The sequence below is a fragment of the Protobothrops mucrosquamatus genome, unplaced genomic scaffold (genome assembly GCF_001527695.2).
Source record: "Protobothrops mucrosquamatus isolate PMUCROS unplaced genomic scaffold, P.Mucros_1.0 scaffold1223, whole genome shotgun sequence".
Classification (NCBI taxonomy): Eukaryota; Metazoa; Chordata; class Lepidosauria; order Squamata; family Viperidae; genus Protobothrops; species Protobothrops mucrosquamatus.
The window spans coordinates 149092-170745 of NW_015387431.1; the positions used below are offsets into that span (position 1 = coordinate 149092).

Genomic DNA, 21654 nt, shown 5'->3' on the forward strand with positions numbered 1-21654 from the left:
TCCGAGGGAGCCAGAGTTTCGCCCCCTATAGTCAGCGATGGAGTCAGCTGACCATACCTGGGAGCCGGCAACCACAGCCACTCAGTCTTGGAAGGGTTGAGCCTGAGTCTGTTTCTCCCCATCCAGACCCGTACGGCCTCCAGACACCGGGCCATCACGTCAAGGGCATCATTGGGGTGGCCTGGGGTGGAAATGTACATTTAATTCTTTCAGGTGTGAATCTCCTGGGATGAGATTACTCACCATTCAGTACAGATGGTTATCAAGTAAACTTAGCTGGGGAGAACATTCCAAAGTTAAGGAATGACCATTTGAAAAACTCAGATCCACATAGCCACTCAACACACTTCAACAGCAGAGGTCCCCAAACAAACTTTTCAAATATGATCTTGGAGTAAAAGTAGAAAATGTAAGCAAAAGCATTCATTTAGATATTGTGGCCCAAGCCATGAATATCAGCGCCTTGAATTGGAACCAGAAGCCAACTAGGAGTTAGTAAAAATAAATTAATAATTGGCATAATATACTCAAATTGTTCAGTCATGCTCAGAATTCTGGCCACAGTATTTTATACTAGCTGAGATGTAGGAAATATTTTCTAGAGCAGTCTCATGTATAACATATTCTAAATAAGAGATTACTAGAATAGAAATTATCATAATGAAGCAATCTTTTGCCACAATGGGGCCATGATTGGCTCAACAGCCTGAACAGATGAAAGGTGTTACGGATCACAGAGGCTACTTGCATAGTTATTTATCAACTTTATGCCATCCTTCAGCAATTAAATGGAATTGTCCCTAAATCTGATCTTTTAGGGTTGCAGTCCCATCCAAAACAGATTGAACACCACTCACCTACAGAGATAAATCATCCACTAACAGCACATCTTTCTTAAATGGACTGAGCTTCAGTTTGCTGGCTCTCATGCAGTCCATTATCACAGCCAAGCACTGATTCGGGAATTCAACTGCCTCACTTGGATCCAATGAAAAGGAAAAATAGAGTTGGGTATCATCAATGTATTGATGACACTTTACTCTAAATTTCCAAATGACTTCACTCAATAGTGTTATGTTGATAATGAACAGTTTGGGGGAGAAAATGGAATACTGCAGAACCTTACAGTATAAATGCCATACAGTCTCCCCAAAATAATACTATAGTCCATAGTATCAAAAAGGGAATATTGGTTATCAGCCTAAAATTAAGATTTTCTGGGCCCATTTTTCCCAGGTGTGTTATTATTTAATGAGGATGAGATTACCCTTTCTCATAGGGATGAATATATAATCTCCTAACCCAGCTAAAAACCCCATTCCTATTAAATATGATGAGCCATAAGAGCAAGGGTTAAATAAATACATAGTTAGCTGAACCAATCAAACAACATATTTACATCCTCATGTCTTAAAAGCCAGAATGAAATGCATCCAAAGAAACCTGACTGAGCAGCTCTAAACTGAACTGCTAGAATTGTAGAGTTTTTATCATGTAATTTTAATTGATATTGCTCTCAACTATTTAGCATGTCACAGCCTAACTACTATGAATTTTATATGATGTCTACTGAGTCAGATCCTAAAGATTGCAAACCACTTCAAAAAGCTTCCCTGGGTAATGCTGGAGGAGAAAAATGTTTTTTGCTTCCCTCATCAACACAACAGTATTGGAAGACCTGAAGAGTCACAACAGAGATAGATTCTTCTGGACAAAATCTATTTATGAGTTTGCTAAAAGATGACACAAACCTGATGGGACATAATCAGTCTAAAATTACAGTACCATTACAAAGTAGGTTCAATAATGAGCTTTTTTATTATTTAAGCATGTACAAGATACATTTTCCTCATTCTAGTCATCTCCCAGCTTGTTTTATCCCCATTCAATGAGATATTTACCAAAGCTCTGAATAGGCTCTATGACATATGAGGCAATCCAAGAAAGGTACTAAACTGCCCCAGTTGTCTCTAAATATCAGCCTAATCTTTAACAGAATTGCATATTAGCAGAGTCTTCTGGAATCCATTGGAATCTATTACCCTTCATAGATAGATCATTTTAATAGTTTCCTCACCCCTCAGAGAACAATAGTTCTTGAAAGCTTACATTTTAATGTGAGTAATATCATCCAGGTAAGAGCCATGGTGGTGCAGTGGTTAGAATGCAGTATTGCAGGCTAATTCTGCTGACTGCCAACTGCCAGCAGTTCAAGTCTCACCAGCTCACTCAGCTTTTCATCCTGCCAAGGTTGGTAAAATGAGGACCCAGATTATTGGGGGCAATAGGCTGGCTCTGTAAACTGCTTAGAGAGGGCTGTAAAGCACTGTGAAGCAGTATATAAGTCTAAGTGCTATTGCTAAGTACTACTGCTATCTTGACAAAGTAAAAGATTTAAAATGCCATATATTCAGATCTCCATCCTTCTGCCTAAGTAAAAAAAAATATCCAAAGCATGATCTGTTATTGGACAATTAATTCAGCAAGACAGAGCTTTAGATGTTATAGCAACTGTGATATCCTGAGCAGCCTCCATCATAAATGCTGAAATGTCCCAAAGCCAACATTCTTCTAAGAAGTCTACAATGGGGGTCCCCAACCCCAGGTCATGTAATAGTTGTGTTACATGTGCCACCTTAGGGCCTCCAAAACTTTCTGCACTGCTGCAATGTGGACCAATTGTAGCTTTCAAATGATAGTCAAGGGGTAGCCCCACTTGCAATAATCCAAGCAGGATAATCCAGGGTGTGAGTGACTGAGTGCAGGGCCTACTACAATAAAAAAGAGTGTATCATTTTAGAAGCCCAATCTAAAATGATTAATAAATTACTTTTAAGCAATTTTGCATGTATGTACTGTATACAAACATACATATCTCAGCAGCACCTAAAAACAAATCTCTAGAATCTGGTAAGTAATGACTAATATAAATACAAATAGCAAATATGTTAGGTTAAAATAAAAAAATAAACTAAAATAAATGTCACAAACAAAATAAACCTCTAGAAGCATAAAAGTAAAAACAATTGTGACTTTAAGAACTATCAGCCTCAGGAATCTATTGAAAAAATTATATAAACTGGATTAACATCTACATGGAAGCAAAAACACAGCAGTGTAAGCTGAATTTAGGTTGCTAAAAATCAACATTTATAAATTCTGAAAATTTTGGATGTGAGGAGAAACTGTCAGGCCCAAGCCCAGAGAGGATACAGAGAAATCCAACTGAGTTCAATCCTTTATTTGCTTTTACTGAATGGACACACTCTTGACAAACTAAAACTAGAATTTTCCAATTCACTAGATATATACAGTATTTAGAGATTGTAGGATGTGGCTACTCTGAACCTCTTCCCTTCTTCCCCACACACCTGGAACTGTAGTCACTTAAACCAGGCTTCTCTCTGGAAAGCAAGAGTATTGCCAAAACTCTTCCTCACTGCTCCTCAAGGTGCATATTCCATCACAGAATCTGAGTACAGGTAATCCTCGACTTGTGACTGTTTGCTTAACAATAGTTTGAATTCATAATGGTCTCAGAATTCATAATGGTCTTCATAATGGTCTCAGAATTCATAATGGTCTCTCTTCTGATAGTTGCAAAACATAGCACCACCACCCTATGTCACATGGTCATGATCCGGGTTATTGGCAAACTGTTACTGATAACCAGTTGCCAAGTACCTTATGATCATCATTTGCAACCTTCTTTGCTGGGTTCCTCAAAGACAATGGGGAAACTGGCAGGGAAAGCTACAAGTTTCTGCTACTTGCCAAGAGCATTCCCTCTCATCTCTGGAGACTGGCTGTCAAAGAATTTCAGCTCTGTGTCTGCTTGGATTTTGGCAATTCTAAGTAAGCATGAGCTGAAATCTTTGGCAGGCAACTCTTATAGCAGGTCCCAAAGTAAAAGAGCTGTGTGCTGAGAATTTTAGCTCCGTGCTGCTTTGATTGCAAAAAAATCAAGTCAAAGTGTTTCAGCATCATGCCTGCTTGGAATGTCAAAATTGTTTGGATTTGCTGAAACCTGCTTGGATTGCCGAAATGGGTTGGATTTGCTGAATCTGCTTGGACTGCCAACATCCAAGCATGAAATGGAGTTGAAATTCTTTGGCAGGCAGTTCTTTCAACCAGTCCCCAGAGACAAGCAGGATTTTCAGCCTGAACAAAGAAACAGTGTGATAAAGTAAGGAACACAAGTCCCAATTGCAGTTGTAAATGGAGGACTACCTGTAGATTAAGCATTAGGAAGTAAAATATATTTTAACTTAGGGAACATTAGGTTTTTGTTATCCTATGGTACAAAAAAATATGTTCTTCCACAAACTGATTCTCATATTCAAATACTTCCTCAGCATTTTAATGGTTCATGTAACAGAGACATTTCTAGCACAATAGATAATTCATCCATACACAGACTATAATACAAATTAAATATAGCTCTTGACAAATAAAATTCATTTTTGCAAAGTTTTTTTAAAAAAGAATTAAACTTCTCATGACATTATGAAATAATGATGCCACATCTAGTTAGTAGAGGCAAACAGATAAAAATAAATATTTATTCAACTATCATTATTGGAGCCAGTGTTTTTTGTCTAAAAAAAAAAAAAAGGTGCCGGAACTCACACATATCATACAACCCGCCTTGCCTACCCTACAAGGTTCCATCCAAAAAAGGTGCCAGAACGCCGTTCTGGGCGTTCTATGAGGAAAAAAGCCCTGATTGGAGCTATCTGCAGAAGGAGATATCAGCATTATCATTAATAGGCATACTGCAAATAGCCCATTTCTCACTGAATGAAGGTAGTTTTTCCTTATACCTTTCAATTTTACTTTTTTGTTGCATGTTAAAAAGCACTTCCCTATTTGGTCTTTTAGAATACTGAATGGTCACTTCCCCATCCTAGAATACTCTCCATATGCATACTAAGTTATAACCTTCATTTCCTTGTATACGATCTGTCCATTTAGAGATAGTTATTTCTCCGCACATGACATTTTCCCTCTTCTCCGCAGGACTATTTTTGGAGTAACATAATGCACATATCCCTGAAGAGAATGGATATCAGCCTGAGGATGGGAAAACTGTCATGAGCTAAACATTATTCACAGAAAAGCATGAGACATTTAAGGTTATCGTTCTTGTGCATGGGATCTTTTTAAAGAGATCTGCCATGATACTAAAAGTTTCATGATAATAACCTAAAAATTAAAATTTCCCATTCAGTCAGTACCATTCCAACATCTGCTTTACTGATTTTCCATTCATTTCCCTTTTTGAAATAGCAGAAGCTAATACATGGAAATCTGTCTCCACTGAAACTTTTCCATTTCCCAGAGCTATAGTAAACCACATATTCATTCTTTTACGTAGCTTTGATAGAGAAGATCCAGTGCAGACATATTCTTTAATAAATAAACCGACATTATTCCACTGACACAAATGGAACTTTATGCCATGTAATGATATTAACCAGAATTTTAACTATTTCAAACATTTCAGAAAAGAGAGGATATTAATATATGTAAACAAAACACTTGATTAGTTGTACTGTCTTGCATGCAGCAGGTACCTTAATAAACTTCATGTAATAAAAATGTACCCAAGACACTTTGGGGAAAGAAAATATGAATCAACTACCTTCCTACAATGGCTCTGATTCAGAAGAGGAAATGCATTCATGATCTCATTGCTAACATATGATGAATAATGGAAAAGTAAGTCAACTTCCAAAATACATACATTTTTGCTGCATTAATTATACTGATACTTTTGACTCTAAACACAGTAAGGTGTTTGCCTTGGGTTAGGGTGGCTGGAGGTATTTTGGCTCTATTTTTGTTTTGTTTTCTATTGTTTTATTACATTCCCACCTATCTGCCTATTGAAGAATTTGTGTGATGACCAGGAAAGAATGATTGGAATTGTATACATATCATTTAAACAAGTCAAAAGAGGTAAACATGTATATTAAGGTTCCATGTACTGTGTCACTCACTTTACTTAATTTACAGGCAGAATGCAGCATGGAAAATGATGGACTAGAAGAAATAACAGCTGGAATTAAATTTACTTGATGAAGCGTCAATCTCAGATATTCTGGTAATACTTAGATGGCTAGATGGCTAGAAGTAAAGACTTAAGGATTTTTTTGCTGAAGGTGAAAGAGATTAAAAAGCCAGCCTGCTATTCAGTATGTTTAAAAAAACCCCAGACCCTAAGATTATGTCAACATGCAATCCCAATGTAAATAGCAGACAGAGAAGAACCTGCAGTAGGAAAGACATTGATTTTCTAGGCTTAAATTTGCAAGGAGAGCCACTATAATAATGAAATAAAAAACCATCTCTTAACTGAGAGAAAAATTATGATAGAACTAGACATGGCTATGAAAACTGAATGAAAACAAACTGATATCTTTAAACTGTGATGCTGGAGTACATTGATTAAAAAAATCTAATAGCCTGCAAGAAAAATAAATAATTCAATCCTAGATGAAGACTCCTCATTTTAAGCACTTATAATGAAGCAAAATAGTAAAATATTTTGAACTTATAATAAGAAGACATGGATACTAGAGAAGTGTTTTAGAACATTTAGAAACACCGAAGATCATTGGAAAAGAGGCTAACAGAATACATAATGCCTACATTGTACTTTTTTTTATAAACTTGCACAAATCTATGTACGTTATTGAAAGCTCATGCAAGCATGAACTTTTAAGAACTCAAATAACAGTCACTGACACATGATGGCGAAATGATGTCCACTGGATCGCAAAGAGTTGGAAGAGACTGAACACATTTTAAATAGCTTCAGCATGACTCCCAATATTTAATCTGACAGAACATGAAAACCATTTACCACATGGGAAATTGTATCAATTCGAGTGATATATCGTGACTTTTTCCCCATTGCCAGCAATGGGGTGGGCGCGGTTTTGGCGTGACACATCTGGCCCGCAGGACGGCAGTTTGACATGCCTGATCTAGCCCATAGTTGCCAACCCATAATCTAGAAAATATAAGTTGGCCAGTTATTGTAAATTGCTTTTATGGCTTACCTCACCAAGGAGGCTATAAATGACTTTGAATGCTTACATTATATTGTGGATAATTCTGATAATACTGTTTATAATAATCTCATTGTTGCCAGACAGGGCAGAAAAATGCAGCAAAACCTATAAAAATATATTTTGCCTCAATACCAAACTTAATGTAGGTCTTTCCTTACTTCAGAATGCAAAATTCACATAGAAAATGGAAGCAATATGACACAATGCTGGCAACTTAATTGGAAGTGATCAAATTACTTCCTATTTTAAGCATGGAAAAAAATTCCCTGAGTAAATAAGGAAGGAAATCTATTGAAACACACAAAGCTTTTAAAAAGACATTTTAGGGCAATGGTTCGAAGTAATTAGCCACCAACAACATTTCTCATCTAAAATATATTATTTTGTAAAGAAAAGAGGAAAATACATCTGAACATGCATTACCATCTCTTAAACGATCCACTATAAAAGTGAAGCCTGTAGTTCTTGGGTGCAAGACATATTCATACTTCTGAAGTCCATTTTTTTCAGCAAATGTATCACTGCGGGCTTTAGTTTCATCTACAGAGAAAAGTAGTAGGAAAAACAATTATTAAAATGCCTTAAATTTCAGTATTACAAAGAACATCACTAGAATAAAGGATCAAAGAGGTATAATAGAACGTGTTTATTTCAATAAAAATCATCACAAAATACTTTTCACTTTCTTACATAAACATAGACAAGCTTTACTTTCAAAGTCCAATTCTTAGAATGCAGAACACAATTGCCTTGGGCTAAGGCTAATCTACAGGGTTTCAAAATTTGCAGGACCTAGTCCCAAAGTTTGAATCAGCAACAACACCTAGAATCTATCTAGTAAGTTTTATAGGATTACAGATCCAGGACCCCAATGTTATATTTATTAGACATTATTTCTGCATTTAATTAAGAATAAATAGATAACAAAGCATAGCAAGCAGGAATCTAGGAGTCCATACTGATAAGCAGTACATAAGAAAACCCTGCAAACTTAGCCAAGAAGCATGGGGGGGGGGGTGTTAACGCAAAACCCAGGTTGTCTCTTCCGAATGCAACAGGAGGAATGAAAGCACTAAGTTAAGTTCAAAAACTAAAATTTGTTAGTATGCTTTTTCATGAACAGGAAATGTTTAGGACATTATGCATCCAGAGAGTATAATGAGAAACAGCAGTAACAAAGAGCAATGATACATGTCAGGACTTGTGAGGAAGTACAATCTTCTCTATATAATATATTAACATTAAAAACCAAACCAAATCAAACAATAGAACTCTTCAAAACAAGTTTCATTTTTCTTCTCCTATACTTAAATGGAATATTATCACCATTCATAAAAGTCTGAAAAACAACTAATGCCTTAAAAACTAATAAAATAACACAAAAAAATAAAAGTTGAAGATAAAATGTTACATTACATATTTTTTCACTTTAAACATATTAAATTAAATCTATAATACACAAAAATTATAAATAAAACAACTTAGTATATATAAAATCATGCTAAAAGATCCTAGATATGCTATATCATAAATATTGTACTAATTCTATTATCAGATTTACAAAAATATTTTTTCACAATTTATTTAACACAAAAAAAGTAAACATTTAACTTTACTTATTTATTCTAGTCATTTCTAAGCACAGAGATGTGAAAGAACCACTCCTTAATATTATATAGCGTTGCTTTGCTGGGCAACACATTCTAAGAATGATTTAACTTAAGAATGATCTTCAACTAACTAGTAACCTGGCCAATAACATTTTGGCAATACTGAAGATCTTGATTAATTCTGGACATCAATGGCCTGACTTGATATATAAAGAAATACTGCTGTAGTTGAATAGAAAGTACAAACAAAATTATTGAATTTTTTTTTAAAAAATCCAAGACTGCCATGTTAATTTGCATTCAATTAAAATTTCAGTATTTTTTGAAAGCCTGACACTGACACATTGTCTTTTCAACCTTTATTCACTTCTGTGCTGAATTTTCTTTTAATGACCCTGTAATCCCTTAATTCGGGGTACAGTCAGGGCGGCTAAAGGGAGTTGAGTGTTTACTGGCCAGATTCCCTTCCTGATGCCTACTTGGAGTTTGTAGCAGGTATGTTCTCTTTGCGCCCCAAGAAAGAACTGCCACTACCTAGGATTGAACTCTCAGCCTTCTGAGTGGGAGGCGAGCATCTTCACCACTCAGCCACCACGCCACTCTTCTGTGCTGAATTCTATTGTTAAAAAAAAATAAAATAAATTCTGGATGTGCATTTTTAAAATTCTGTCCAAAACTCTTTCAAAATGCACATCAATTCTATGATCTTATTTTTAGAAATATCAACGTTACATTAATTATGTTATATATTTTATATGCGGCCCAAGACAATTCCTCTTCACTTGGTGCAACCCACGCAAGCCAACAGGTTGGACACCCATGCCTTAAGAAGTGTTTACAAATAACTATTTAATGTTCTGGATTTAATGGTAAAATCCTTTTCTGATATGATATACTGTAATTCAACCTACTTATAGTATTTCCAGCAAATGTCTTAAATGCATTGTGCAGCATTAAATTAAGTAACATTGAGGTACCTGTGAGATCAGTTCCTTCAGGAAAGATAAGAAGTTGTAGTGGCTCATGAATATCACAAAAATAATCCAGCATATTTCCAAAATGATGTTTGTCTTCTTCCCATTTCCTCTGAATGAAAATGAAGGCAGCAACCTGCATGGCCCAGCCTAAAACAAATGTGAAGAATTTCTTAAACACTGAATTGATTATTTATTTGGATGGTCCCTGATTCCCAAAGTATATAAAGATGCTTTAATATAAGAACTCAATATATTTCTTAGTAATAAATATATCACAGTGTCTATGATTATGTTAAAAGCCTAAAGATTTTAAGATATTTTGCTAAAACTTGTGGAAAAGCAAGACTCATGTTAACTGTTTCTTTTTAAAATCAAATCTGCCTTCATACAATGAAATGTTGCAGCAACAATGGCTTGATCTCAAAGTATAAAAATTTCTTCCTATAAATTATTTTAAGAAAATATTTCAAAATCTATTTTTAAAGAGATTTTAAAGAGGGTGCAAGAAAAAATGACGTCCCTTTCCCATTCTGCTGATGTTAAGGGATAATTAGAAACTTATATTTCTACTGGAATAAATTCTACATTTTGTTCCTCGGGGATGATTTTTAAGAGGAAACAGATGTCTAACCAAACTGTCAAAGTTTGCAGAAAATGCATGCCATTACTTCTATTTTCCTTCTGAACTGAGTTTAAACATTAAATACTTCAATATTATGAAATATGCATGAGTCTAAGCACATTAGAAAATTAGATACTAAGTACAGAACTATCACACCATATATAATTTTAATTATTGTTTTTAAAATGGCAAAAAAAAATATAGAACCATTTTACCCCCTTCCGAATTCTATTTTCTATTAGACTTCTGCATTATTTACCATGAACCATTAGAAGCTTTTTCTTGTTACTAATAACTGAGTGAAGTTTTTTCCCAATCTGGTACCCTCAAGATGTATTGGTACTACAACTTCTAAAATTCTGGGGAATTCTCACAACCCCAACACAGCCAGGCATCCAAAGATCAGGAGAAGATGATCTTGTGGTTTATCAAATTTCAATTGTTTTTTTTATTGTAAAACAGACAGATAATTGATATTTGCCTACAGTCAAATAATTCAACATAATTATATGCATACTATAAACTATAGGTAACGTCTTATTGTGTGTTATAAAGCAGCAGTCCCCAACCTTTCCAGCTCTGTGGAACTGACGTTGGCGGGGGAGGAGAGGGGATAGTTTCATGTGTGCATGTGCACAGCTTCACACGATTGCCCGCTGCTTGCCTGACCCAGTTCCCAATGGGCCTGGCACTGGGCTGCAGACCAAGGGTTGGGTATCCCTTTTATAAAGCATAGAGACTGGTCTATAGATCAGTTTTTGTAGCATCATAGTATTGATGAGGCAAAGCAAGCTTGTTTCATGAATATTTCTGAAAAACAAAAATTGCACACACACACATACACACACACATTATTTCGGGGGAAGTGGAAGTGCAATCAGTTCTAGGCCAAGCTTCAATGCTCGATTGCAACAACCAAGAGGGTAGCCAGAAGTAACTTTATTTAAATCCTTAAAACAAAGTTGTGATTTAAATGATTTTGTTCCATTGAACACATTATCTAGTTCAGTGTTAAAATTCATATTGCAAAGAAAGATTTTGGTGTCCATATTTCTGGTATAAACAATTCAGTAAAAAATATATTATAAAGAACATTTTCCAGCATGTGGACTCAAAGCTAATTCACAGTATAAATAACTCTAAGTAACTAAGTAAGTATGACAGCTCCTGATAGAATTGCTGGAAGACATCATATGACACTGTTGATCAGACTCTCACTTAGAAGGGTCATCACCTACAATCCACAAAGCAAACCACAAGCTATTAATACAAGGTTTAAAGGGATATGGGACAGACACTCACACACACACACAAACCTTTGACCCTATTCAGATATTGGCTTGCACTGTATAGCAATAGACCTCCCTCTAAGCAACTATGGATATGATGGTAAGTACAAGCATAGTGACAGATGCAAGCAAAATGCAAGGCAATTCCTAGTTGGGAAATCACTTGAATTATAAATGGACTGTTGCAAAATAAACTGTGTTGCTTCAGTCTTTGAACAGGACTCCTGTTTACAAGGATTTTATTGCACAATCCATTTTCATATCTATTCTATCCTAATAAACACGTATTTCAAAACTACTCTCACATTTCAAATTGCTTTATCTTTTTTCCTGTGTTTCGTTTCTTATATTTCTTTCTATGTTCAATTCACCTTTTACCCTTTTCCTCCCTTAATTAGCCTTAATTATTTATCTAGTCCCTCAACAGGTGAATTCTTTAGCTCTCAGGTACATGTTCTGTTGCTGGGCACATTCTTGCCTCTTCCCTTTGGCAGCACTTTGAGTCTGCTGGTGACCCTGTTGGAGGTGCTATCTCTGCTACTGCTATGGATTTTTAGAAAGGGGCAGCCTGATTTGCTCCCATGTCACCATCACCAGTTTTCACAATAAAGCTACCATAACCCATTACATTGTCATTGGACACACTACTGTCACATCTTTAGTCAACCAGGAATGCTTTGGCTTCTTTTCTTTGGGCACCACAGTCATTGTGCTATCTTTCCTTCAACAAACAGCAGCTAGTTTTCTGAAAATCCACCCAACAACCCCAAGAAAATGTAATCCTATTAAAAATAAGCAGCTCTACTTATTAACTTCTAAAAAGATAAGAATATGTGTGTTGGACAAGCTAGGCATGATGTACATGAGATGGATACAGATGGCCTTGCAACTTTGGCTGTCTTCTCACAATGACTCTTCACAACTCAGCTACTAAGTAGTTTGGAAGAGCTGTTTGGAAGATCTTTCCTCTGACTTGATGTCTCCAACTTTATTTTTGCATTTCCTATTTTTGTGATATTATTGTGATTTTGCTCATGTTGTTTATTGTTACTGCCTGAATATTTTAAGTGTATTATTTACTCTATGTAAGCCACCAAGAATCTTTGTTGAATTGTGGTGGGCTAGAAATGTATTTAATAAATAAAATAAACAATCCAATATCTGTGCCATGGTAACTTCATACTATGAAGTTCTATATGCAAAGGAAAAATATAAGGACTTTATTAATCCTAAAAAATAGTATAGTGAAAGGCTCTTAAAGAATAGTAGACCTTGTAGGACTGTGACAGTCTTGCATTTGAAAGCTTCACTCTTTTAAATTGTTTTCTCAATATATACATTAATTCAAGTTTTTTTCAGATTACTTATATAATATTACTTGCTGGTTTTCTATTAGATATTTATTTATACTGTATCTGTAGAAAATAGAGCACGATCCTGTACAAGCCAAGTATGCTAAAACTGGCCAATTCCATTGAGATACAACTAAAAGCAAAAGCAAGAATACAGACAGTTCTAAATAGCCACTCACTTCAACATCATACACATTGTGCCAGTTTTGTGTTGCTGTGGAAATAAAGAAAGAAAGAAAGAAAGAAAGAAAGAAAAGAAAAGAAAAGAAAGAAACTATGGTTGAAGAAATATAGGCTCCAAATCTTTGTGGAGTTGTTAAACTAGCACACAGTTCATTTCTATGCATCACTGATTTATTATGAATGCTTACTTCAGCGGCAAAGATTGTAACAACTCTCATGGGTAAAGACAAAGGTTCTCTTTTTCCTTATTTTGACAAGTTAGTGAATGTCAAGTGGTGAGAAAGTGGCTGTCCTATGCCCTGTTTGTGAGCTCCTCACATGGGTATGGGCTCAAATGGCCACGAGTCAAGCAGAGCTCTCAATCAAGGTTATGTCCTTATAATATTGTACATGCTCTGAGTAATTTATTTCCAATGAATTTACATCAAAGATCAAATGATATAGTTAAAATATAAAAATAGAGAAGACCCAAAATAAACCTAGCCAATAACCCAATCTCCTCACTATGGGTTTGTCAAAGGTTATCTGGTTGGACACTCTGGAAAGCAGGATAGGATAGAAGACTTGAATGATCTAATCCAGTATGGCTGTTATACAAAAGGCTAAAGACTAAAATTAAATGCAAATCAATTTGTATGATATATGAAGAGAGAATTTTTTAAAACACGTATTTGAAGCAAGATCTATATTTGCTTTGGTAAAATGGAAAGAAGGATATAATATTAAACACTTTTATTATTCTGGCACTTTTCTCCCAAAGTGGCTCCAGAAAGCCTTCAGGGCAGTTAACAATCTATCATGAAAATATATCCCAAAATTAATTCTATGTTAACAAAATAGAAGATCTAAAATAATATATTTTAGAATATTATTTAAAAAATCAATCAATAACCTACCAAATCCCGGAATGCCTTTGAGACTAGATTTGAGGCAGATTTTTTCAAGTCGGAGGTAGCTATATCTCAGCAAGCAACTCCATAAAAACATCCAATCCATTCGTGTTCGATGATTCATGATTATGACACTTCTTTCTCCGGGGATGAATCCATCACCTGTTATGACTACTTTTGACCCAAACACTATCTCCAGCAGGGCCTAGGTAAAAACCAAAAATATTATATGACAACCCTGCAAATAGGCTAAATATCTCAGAGCAAATATTAACACTGATCAAATAAAAAATCATTACATTGCACTAAAATTTTAGACTAGTCTATGCTTACCTCCACACATACAATATAGCTTTTTTTTCTTTGAAAAATTATAATTTACCTGAAGAATTTGAGAAACATTTCACAACAGTGTAACTGCATAAATGAATATAATAGCAACTACATGGCTATGCAAGGCGAGTCTAATACATCAGCAAGTTCTTTGGTCAGTACTTTTACTTCAAATGTTTTATGTACAAATTCTATATCAGGGGAGACAAGTGACTTGAATAAAGTGTTACTCTAATTCAGAGGATTGTGAATTCGAGTTCTGTTTTAGGCATGAAAAACCAGCTGAGTGACTGGACAGTCACTATCAGCCTAATTCACCTCAGGACTGTTATAGAGAAAATAAGAGGAAGGAGTATTAGGTATGCTCGTCACCTTGAGTTGTTCATAAAAAAAAGGATGGGATAAAATCTAACAAAATAAAAAAGTATTACCCAATTCTGATCTTGAATTTTATGTAACAGGGAATACAATATCTACAGATGCTTCCCCACTATTTACAGGGCTCCATCTGATTTTTTATTTATTTATTAAAAAATATTCAAATGGGTTCCTGACATGCTTCCTCTAGTTTCATATAAATTTAAAAGAAAGTTTATATAATGAATTCATTTTATTTTGTTATTTTTTGTTGTTGTTGTATTTTACTTTAATTTTTGGATGTTTTATAGTTTTTGTAAACCATTTCAAGGTTGAGTTTTATAATATAGGCCTCTTAGAAGCCTCCAGAAGACTAAGCAAATATCAATGAACCCAGCAAAAAAGAAAGTTAAACTGGGATACAGAGAATCACAGAGACCAATTTGCCTTTGGTATATGTGTTCTATAACTGGTTTTGTTCCCAAGGCAACCAATTTGTTAGAGTACCCACAGATGTTTTTAAAATTCTAAAGGTCTCCAGTAGCCAAAAAAGGTTGCCTAATCGTGCTCTAGGCTATAAAAGAAAGGAACAATAAGTACACAAGATACTTGTAGATTGAAATGTGGGAGAAGTTAATTTTTTAACCTCTATTTAGAGGGTGGTTGATACATACAGGAGTTATAGTCTAAAGGAGTAAATCAATAATTGTCAGTATTTCTTCAAACTCCAGTGGAAACTTAGCTTAATTTGAGGGTTGGCATATTGTTCAACCACAGAGGATGAAAGAAAACGTTGGGAGAACTGTGGGGCAATCCTTACTTGCTAAACACTGAAACAGTGTCTTACTGAATCACCACATGGTCTGAAAGAAGCTTTAGTTATGTTGTTAAAAAAAACCAAACAGAAAACAGACATACTGTTTCAAAATAGACATATTTAGTTATAAAATCATGAACATCTTTTTCACATGAATCTCTTTGCACCGTACTAAGCTGGTGCTTGTGGCAGAACCCTGCACATTCATAAAGCATGGTACTTAGTAGGCATCATCTGGGCAGCCAAAGACCAAGGACTGCTCTGGGAGACACCACTCTGCAGACTTCAGTAAGAGGCTTTGGGAAGTATTGAAAGATTAAAAAATTTTTCCTCTTGCTGTCCTTTTGAAAAGAATTGGGAAATTATAGTTCTATGATGTGGCAGTTTGCCACCATATTTTTATACAAGTAATTCTCAACTTACAACTATTTATTCAGTGACTATTCGAAATTACAGTGATCCGAACAAAAGAACTTGCAACTGGTCTACAAAGTTGCAGTCATTGGAGTGCCCCTATTGTCATGTGATCAAAATTTGTTTGACAGCGTACTCTGAACTTGCAGCCACAAGAGCAATACAACTCCCCCTTCACACATATCTCAGCCCTCCATCTGTGCCATTTTGGCTTCCTGTACTCTGCAGCTCCCAACACCGTATCTGACCAGAATGGTCTTTCACAAGGCAACTGCTGGCTCTCCGAGGTTTTCTTCCCAAGGTCACACACGGTGATTTCCTTGCAAGACTTGAAGAAGATGGCCTTGTGTGGCCAGCAGCTGCATCATGAAGTGCTAGGGTAGGCACACCTCGTCAGCAATGGGAGCAAGAAGACTGAAGGTCAGTTGCAGTGACAATCGCAGGGTGGCAAGAGACTGTGAGTGCAAGATGGCTGGAGTGGCTGAGGTCCCCAGGGCTTTGTGCCACACTGCTGGGTTGGCTGTGACTTCCAGGGGCTACAGTATTACTTTGTAGTTCTGTGGTTTTCCTACATCAGACTTCCTCAGTCTTGGATTAAGGAATGCACAGGATGAGAACTCTAGTGACATTGTAGGGTGGGACATATACTAAAATACTTTGCAGGCTTTTAGGCAAGAGCAAGACAAACAAATATAATGGAATTCAGAAGTATCTAATGTACATTAGAAGTATTAGACATTTAGAATCCATTTTGAGATGACAGAAAGTGGCATATTGTTGAGTCTTCTAAATGCTATTATTACTTAGGGAGACAAATAAATCCTACACTTAGGGAAAAAAAGAGTCTGTGTTTATATAAAATCAGGCTTTACAAACATTGATCTATCTCAAGTTACACATTAAAAGTTTTACTATTAGATTAATGCTTGCATTTTTAAAAAAATTCCATTCAATCATATCTGCCCAGACAAATCCCTGTAATTTTCTTGGCAAAGTTTTTGACAAGTGCTTTGCTATTGCCTCCTTCCTAAGGCTGAAGGGTAAAGAGACTGACCTAAGGTCATCCAGTTGACTTTGTGCCCAAGACAGGACTAGCACTCAAGGTCTCAGGATTTCTTCCAAATGGCTCAAAAAGCTTGTATAACCATGCTTAATATGAATACTTAAGACCTTTCTACTGACAAATCTGCATGGTGACTTCACAAAGCTTTTTTTTTTTTTTACATAAAATAGCAATAATATTATAATTTAAAAAGTGGAAGACAGATCAATCAATTATCTAGATCAGTCAAGATAACATTTAAAATGAAGAAACAAGATTTGGGTGTGGGTAAAACTAAAACCTACTGAGTAAAATTTTAAAAAGCTTCATTACTATTAATACTAACATATCAGAACTAACACTAAGTAGTTATTGCTCGAGCAGACAAAAGGCAAAGTATCCTGAAGAGAGGAACCTGACAATGTACAGAATAAGCTAGGTAGCCCTTGCAAAGGCAAAATCTTTTACCAAAACAATGAGAGATAAAAACATATTTTAAGTCTATAATACAAAAAAATGTGTAATGTTAACATCTCCCAAATTCAATGATTATAAGAATGGGAGATGGGATAGCACAATTAGACTTCTGTTATTATATTATTATAGCCCCTCTCAATAAAAGTAGTTTCATCAGCCTTTCTGTGGAGTTGATTCTTTGTCTAATCTATTTAATGAGGCTAATGGACAGTAAGTCACTGAGGCTCATTGAAGTAATGTTAGCAGAGATCCTATCTTTTATCAAATTTCTCAAAATAATGCACATTATATAAAAGAAGAAAACACAAATAAAATGAATGTAGTTCAGGATTTTATGAACAATGTATAACAAATCAAATATAATTGTATGTTTCATTCCAAAATAGAATAATACATTTTTTTCTAATGGTTGATCTTTTTTGATCCTCATCTTAGTAAATTCTGGATATCAATTACTTAAAGGAAGTAGCCACTTTCTTTTACTGTCCAATGTAGGTGTGCTTCCTTTCTTCCAGTTAACTTTCAAATATTTCTTTGCAGCAAATGGCTAAGTCACTGAAGCTAAGTAAACTCCTTGAGGAGAAAGTACAATTTAATCCAATGGAATATATTTCTTACCAAACATGTAAAAGCAGGAGGGAAAGACTAACAGCTCTCTTTGTTATATTTAAATTACAACTCCTACTGGAAGACGTGATTTAGTAACATTTTGAGAGCCTTACCTACACCCACACCACCTCCCAGTTTTGTTGGATATCTTCACTTTTTAGTTCTACCCATCAAGAGCCTCAACTTGTGGGGGAATGGTCTATGTAGGCTCCTCCTCAGACTTACCATGGAAAAGTTTTCAGCATAAACCCCTGAGATTTTAGTTTGCTCATCTTACTTGGCACTCGATAAAGCAACAGATTTCTGAAATCATTTATTGGCAGTGTTTTTAGAAAATAATGAAAGCCAGAAGAGCCATTTTTCCTTCTTACCCCTCCTCCACAATCGCATTTGCTGCAGATACTTTTTGAGGAAAGAGGTTTTACATATAACTTTGGAACCTGGAAGCTCTAGGTATTTTCAATTAAAGGAGTGAGCTAACCCTCCTCTTCATTTGTACTGGCTGCAATATTACATACTTTGCTAAAAACAGCAAACCCGTTCAGAATAGAAACGGGCAATGTTTCCCTATTTTGCAAATTTCATATTCTGTTTCTTAGGAGTAGACAAATTGCCAATTCAAATAGTCAATTAGATAAAAAGTGAGAATATATATGCACAAAAGTTCACTGAAGTATTGAATAATTCAAAGAAACCAATCTGATGCATTGAACCAACACTCAGTTTAAAGGAATAACTGAATCAAAGCTTCACATAGCTTAAGAGTTAGTATTATTACGTCCTTTGACACTAAGTTCCTCAACAGCTAATCAAATTTCCATAACCTGGTTATCTGGGCTAAATTTGATCCTGATAGTCCTAATGAAGTAGACAAGTTTCTTGAAACTATTAACTTGGCTTCCTGTGTTTTAGAGCGATGACCTTGCTGATTAGCCATGGCTTGCTTGGAAACAATATGTTATTGAGCCTTTGGAGGGGGGGAGTTATCCTTGAAAGAGAGGGTGGCCCCACCAACACTTAAAAGAAAGCTCAAGAAGTTACTGCTGGATTATGTTGGACAATTTTCAGCCCCAATTTCCCTTTTTAAGGAAACTTGCTTAGAAAGTGGCCATGCTGTAGCTTCAGAGAACCCTGAAAAAAGGAAAATCATCTACACCACTTTCAGTCTAGTTTGAATTCTGAGTGTGGGACTAAATAGCATTGTTTGTGTTTGTTGATAACTTCTAGTGGAAATAGGATGGGGACAATACATTCCTACATCTCCTTGATCTTTCAGAGACTTTTGTTCCTTCTGGACTGACTCTGCCTCACACAGTGATCATTCACAGTTATGATGGTGATGAAAAAATAATTCTGCAACCAATGTTTAACCAATATATGTAGCATAGTCTCCATTAACTCACCAATCCAAAGCTATTATGCCAGCTTTGTCTAAACATTTTACACTGAGCTTTAAAGCATATTATCTGGCATGACACAAGTAATATATTATTTTGGAACATGGGAGTGGGGTGGGGAGGAGTTTATAAAGTATAGATATCAGCAACTTACCACTGGAAGTGTAAACCAAGTGGCCACAACACGATCAGTAAGCCAGCGATACCAAGCTGGGGAAATAGACATCAGTGGCAGTAGGGGACCAAGCATGAAGATGCTTCCAAAAAAACTTCCCAAAAATAATGCAAGTACAAAATAAATTCCTCTCCATAGCACCATGGTTCTGAAACACAATGGAATAAGAATTTGGTAAACAGTTTTAATGCTGACTTCTTCCGCAAACAATCTCTCTTCTGGCCATTCTAATGGTGTTTTTTATTTTTGTTTCTAATTATTTGTTTTACACATTAAATAAAATCAATAATTTATGTACACAGAGAAATAATTCATACATACCAAAAAATAAAAGTCATACATCAACTGATGGTTAGCATATCAGCCAATGATACCAGTACCCAAAACATTTATTTTGGAAATGAACTGACGCTCAACAAACTATCTCTGAACAGACTCAAAGACCTAGTTTTGATATTTTAACTATTTAAAAACAATGGCATTTTCTAAATTCTGCACATCTTCTATTGAAGAGTGTTACTAGCCAAAATTATGGTTGCAATACATTTTCAAATATATTCAACACATGTCAAACTTATTCTTATAAAATATGCATCAATTCCATGATAACCATCTACTACTTAATGAATCAGATGCATACAACTGCCTTTCTGATTAAATGTGACTCAATTCCAGAATATCCTACCATTTGTTAGGAATTTTTCCATCTTAGTATCTTAGTAGGCAACTTCCTATCATTAAACAAATGTGGAAACACTAATTTTCCAAATTACAAACTATAAATAGGCCTATTTCCCATTATTTATTACAGTATTAAACTAGCTGCTGGTAAAAAGTAAGAGGGTGCTTTTGTTCACAACCCTGAACAGCTCTCTAAAAGATCAGTTTAATATTTGCACTGGATAGACAGGAAACTGATGTTTTTAATTTTAGGGGGAAAATAGCAGTGGAAAAGCAATCTGGCTAACTTGTTGGAATTTCAGTTCCACTAACAACACATTGTTCAGAAGGTAACTACATAAATTGAATAATATACAAAACACAAGTTGACTATAAAGTCAGCTCAGCATTTAACAAATATTCTAAATAACATGCACATTCATAAAAAAGATGGGCTTGGGAGGTGGATGATAAATATCAGAATATGAACATGAACATGAAGAGTGCAAGGGTACAATTGTGTTTTATTCTTTGCAATTTATCTAAAAATCATACCTACAGATTCTAAGATTCTAAAACCCTTTAGCTTTACATTTTGTTTTCAAAATACAGGTAAATAATGACAACAATATTCATCATATTAGTCCTGCTAAATCCACATTTGGTTGAAGTCTCACTTTTTCTTGAGATTTAAGTTTTCTGGTTTTATGAAATATTAGCATAGCAACATGTAAGTTCTCTGCAACTTAAAACATTGTATGCTTTCTTCATATTCTATCTTATTCTATACCATGAGTAATCAGATCTCCCTTTTCTTCCAAAAACAAACAATTAAGGTGATGGCAGCTGTAACCCTACCTTCTTATTTATGACAAATTCTGTTATGTGAAATAGGAACGTTATATGCTTTATTTAAACAAATAACAAATTTGTTATTTCTTGTAGGTTTTCAGCTATTGTGATGCAAAACCTGCCCCACCTCTAAATCTCAACTGCCATCACATTGAGATTTCACTGTAATGATAATCAATTTTTTTTCCTTCTGTCTAGTTGTCTATTACAAGATACTTAAGCACTATTTACTTTGACAGTTGATATATTTGGCTTATATTTCTTCTGCCCTTTACATGATGAAATCAACAAAACACATTTTTACAAGTCACACCTTGTTAGAAGTTACAAAAACAGGAAGCTTAATTCAGATGAGTGAATACCGTATTTTTCGCACCATAAGACGCACCTGACCATAAGACGCACATCGTTTTTAGAGGACAAAACAAAAGAAAAAAAATTTCTAACCGGCGGTGGCGCGGTCAGGTAGGCGGCGGCGGCGCGGTCGGATAGGCGGCGGCGGGCCGTCCGGGAGGCCGC

General features: G+C 35.3%; 1 protein-coding gene across 4 annotated transcripts in view; it reads right to left on the reverse strand.

The window, feature by feature from the left end:
• LCLAT1 (lysocardiolipin acyltransferase 1) overlaps nucleotides 1-21654 on the reverse strand; it is an 87501-nt gene that overhangs the window by 26986 nt on the left and 38861 nt on the right. For all 4 annotated transcript variants that reach the window (XM_015820946.1, XM_015820944.1, XM_015820945.1 and 1 more), the window contains exons 2-5: nucleotides 19603-19771; nucleotides 14009-14207; nucleotides 9667-9813; nucleotides 7503-7619 (exon numbers count right to left, since the gene is read on the reverse strand). In XM_015820946.1, coding sequence (XP_015676432.1) covers nucleotides 7503-7619; nucleotides 9667-9813; nucleotides 14009-14207; nucleotides 19603-19767 — 628 coding nt within the window. In that variant the 5' untranslated portion in view covers nucleotides 19768-19771. The remainder of the gene's footprint in view (nucleotides 1-7502; nucleotides 7620-9666; nucleotides 9814-14008; nucleotides 14208-19602; nucleotides 19772-21654) is intronic.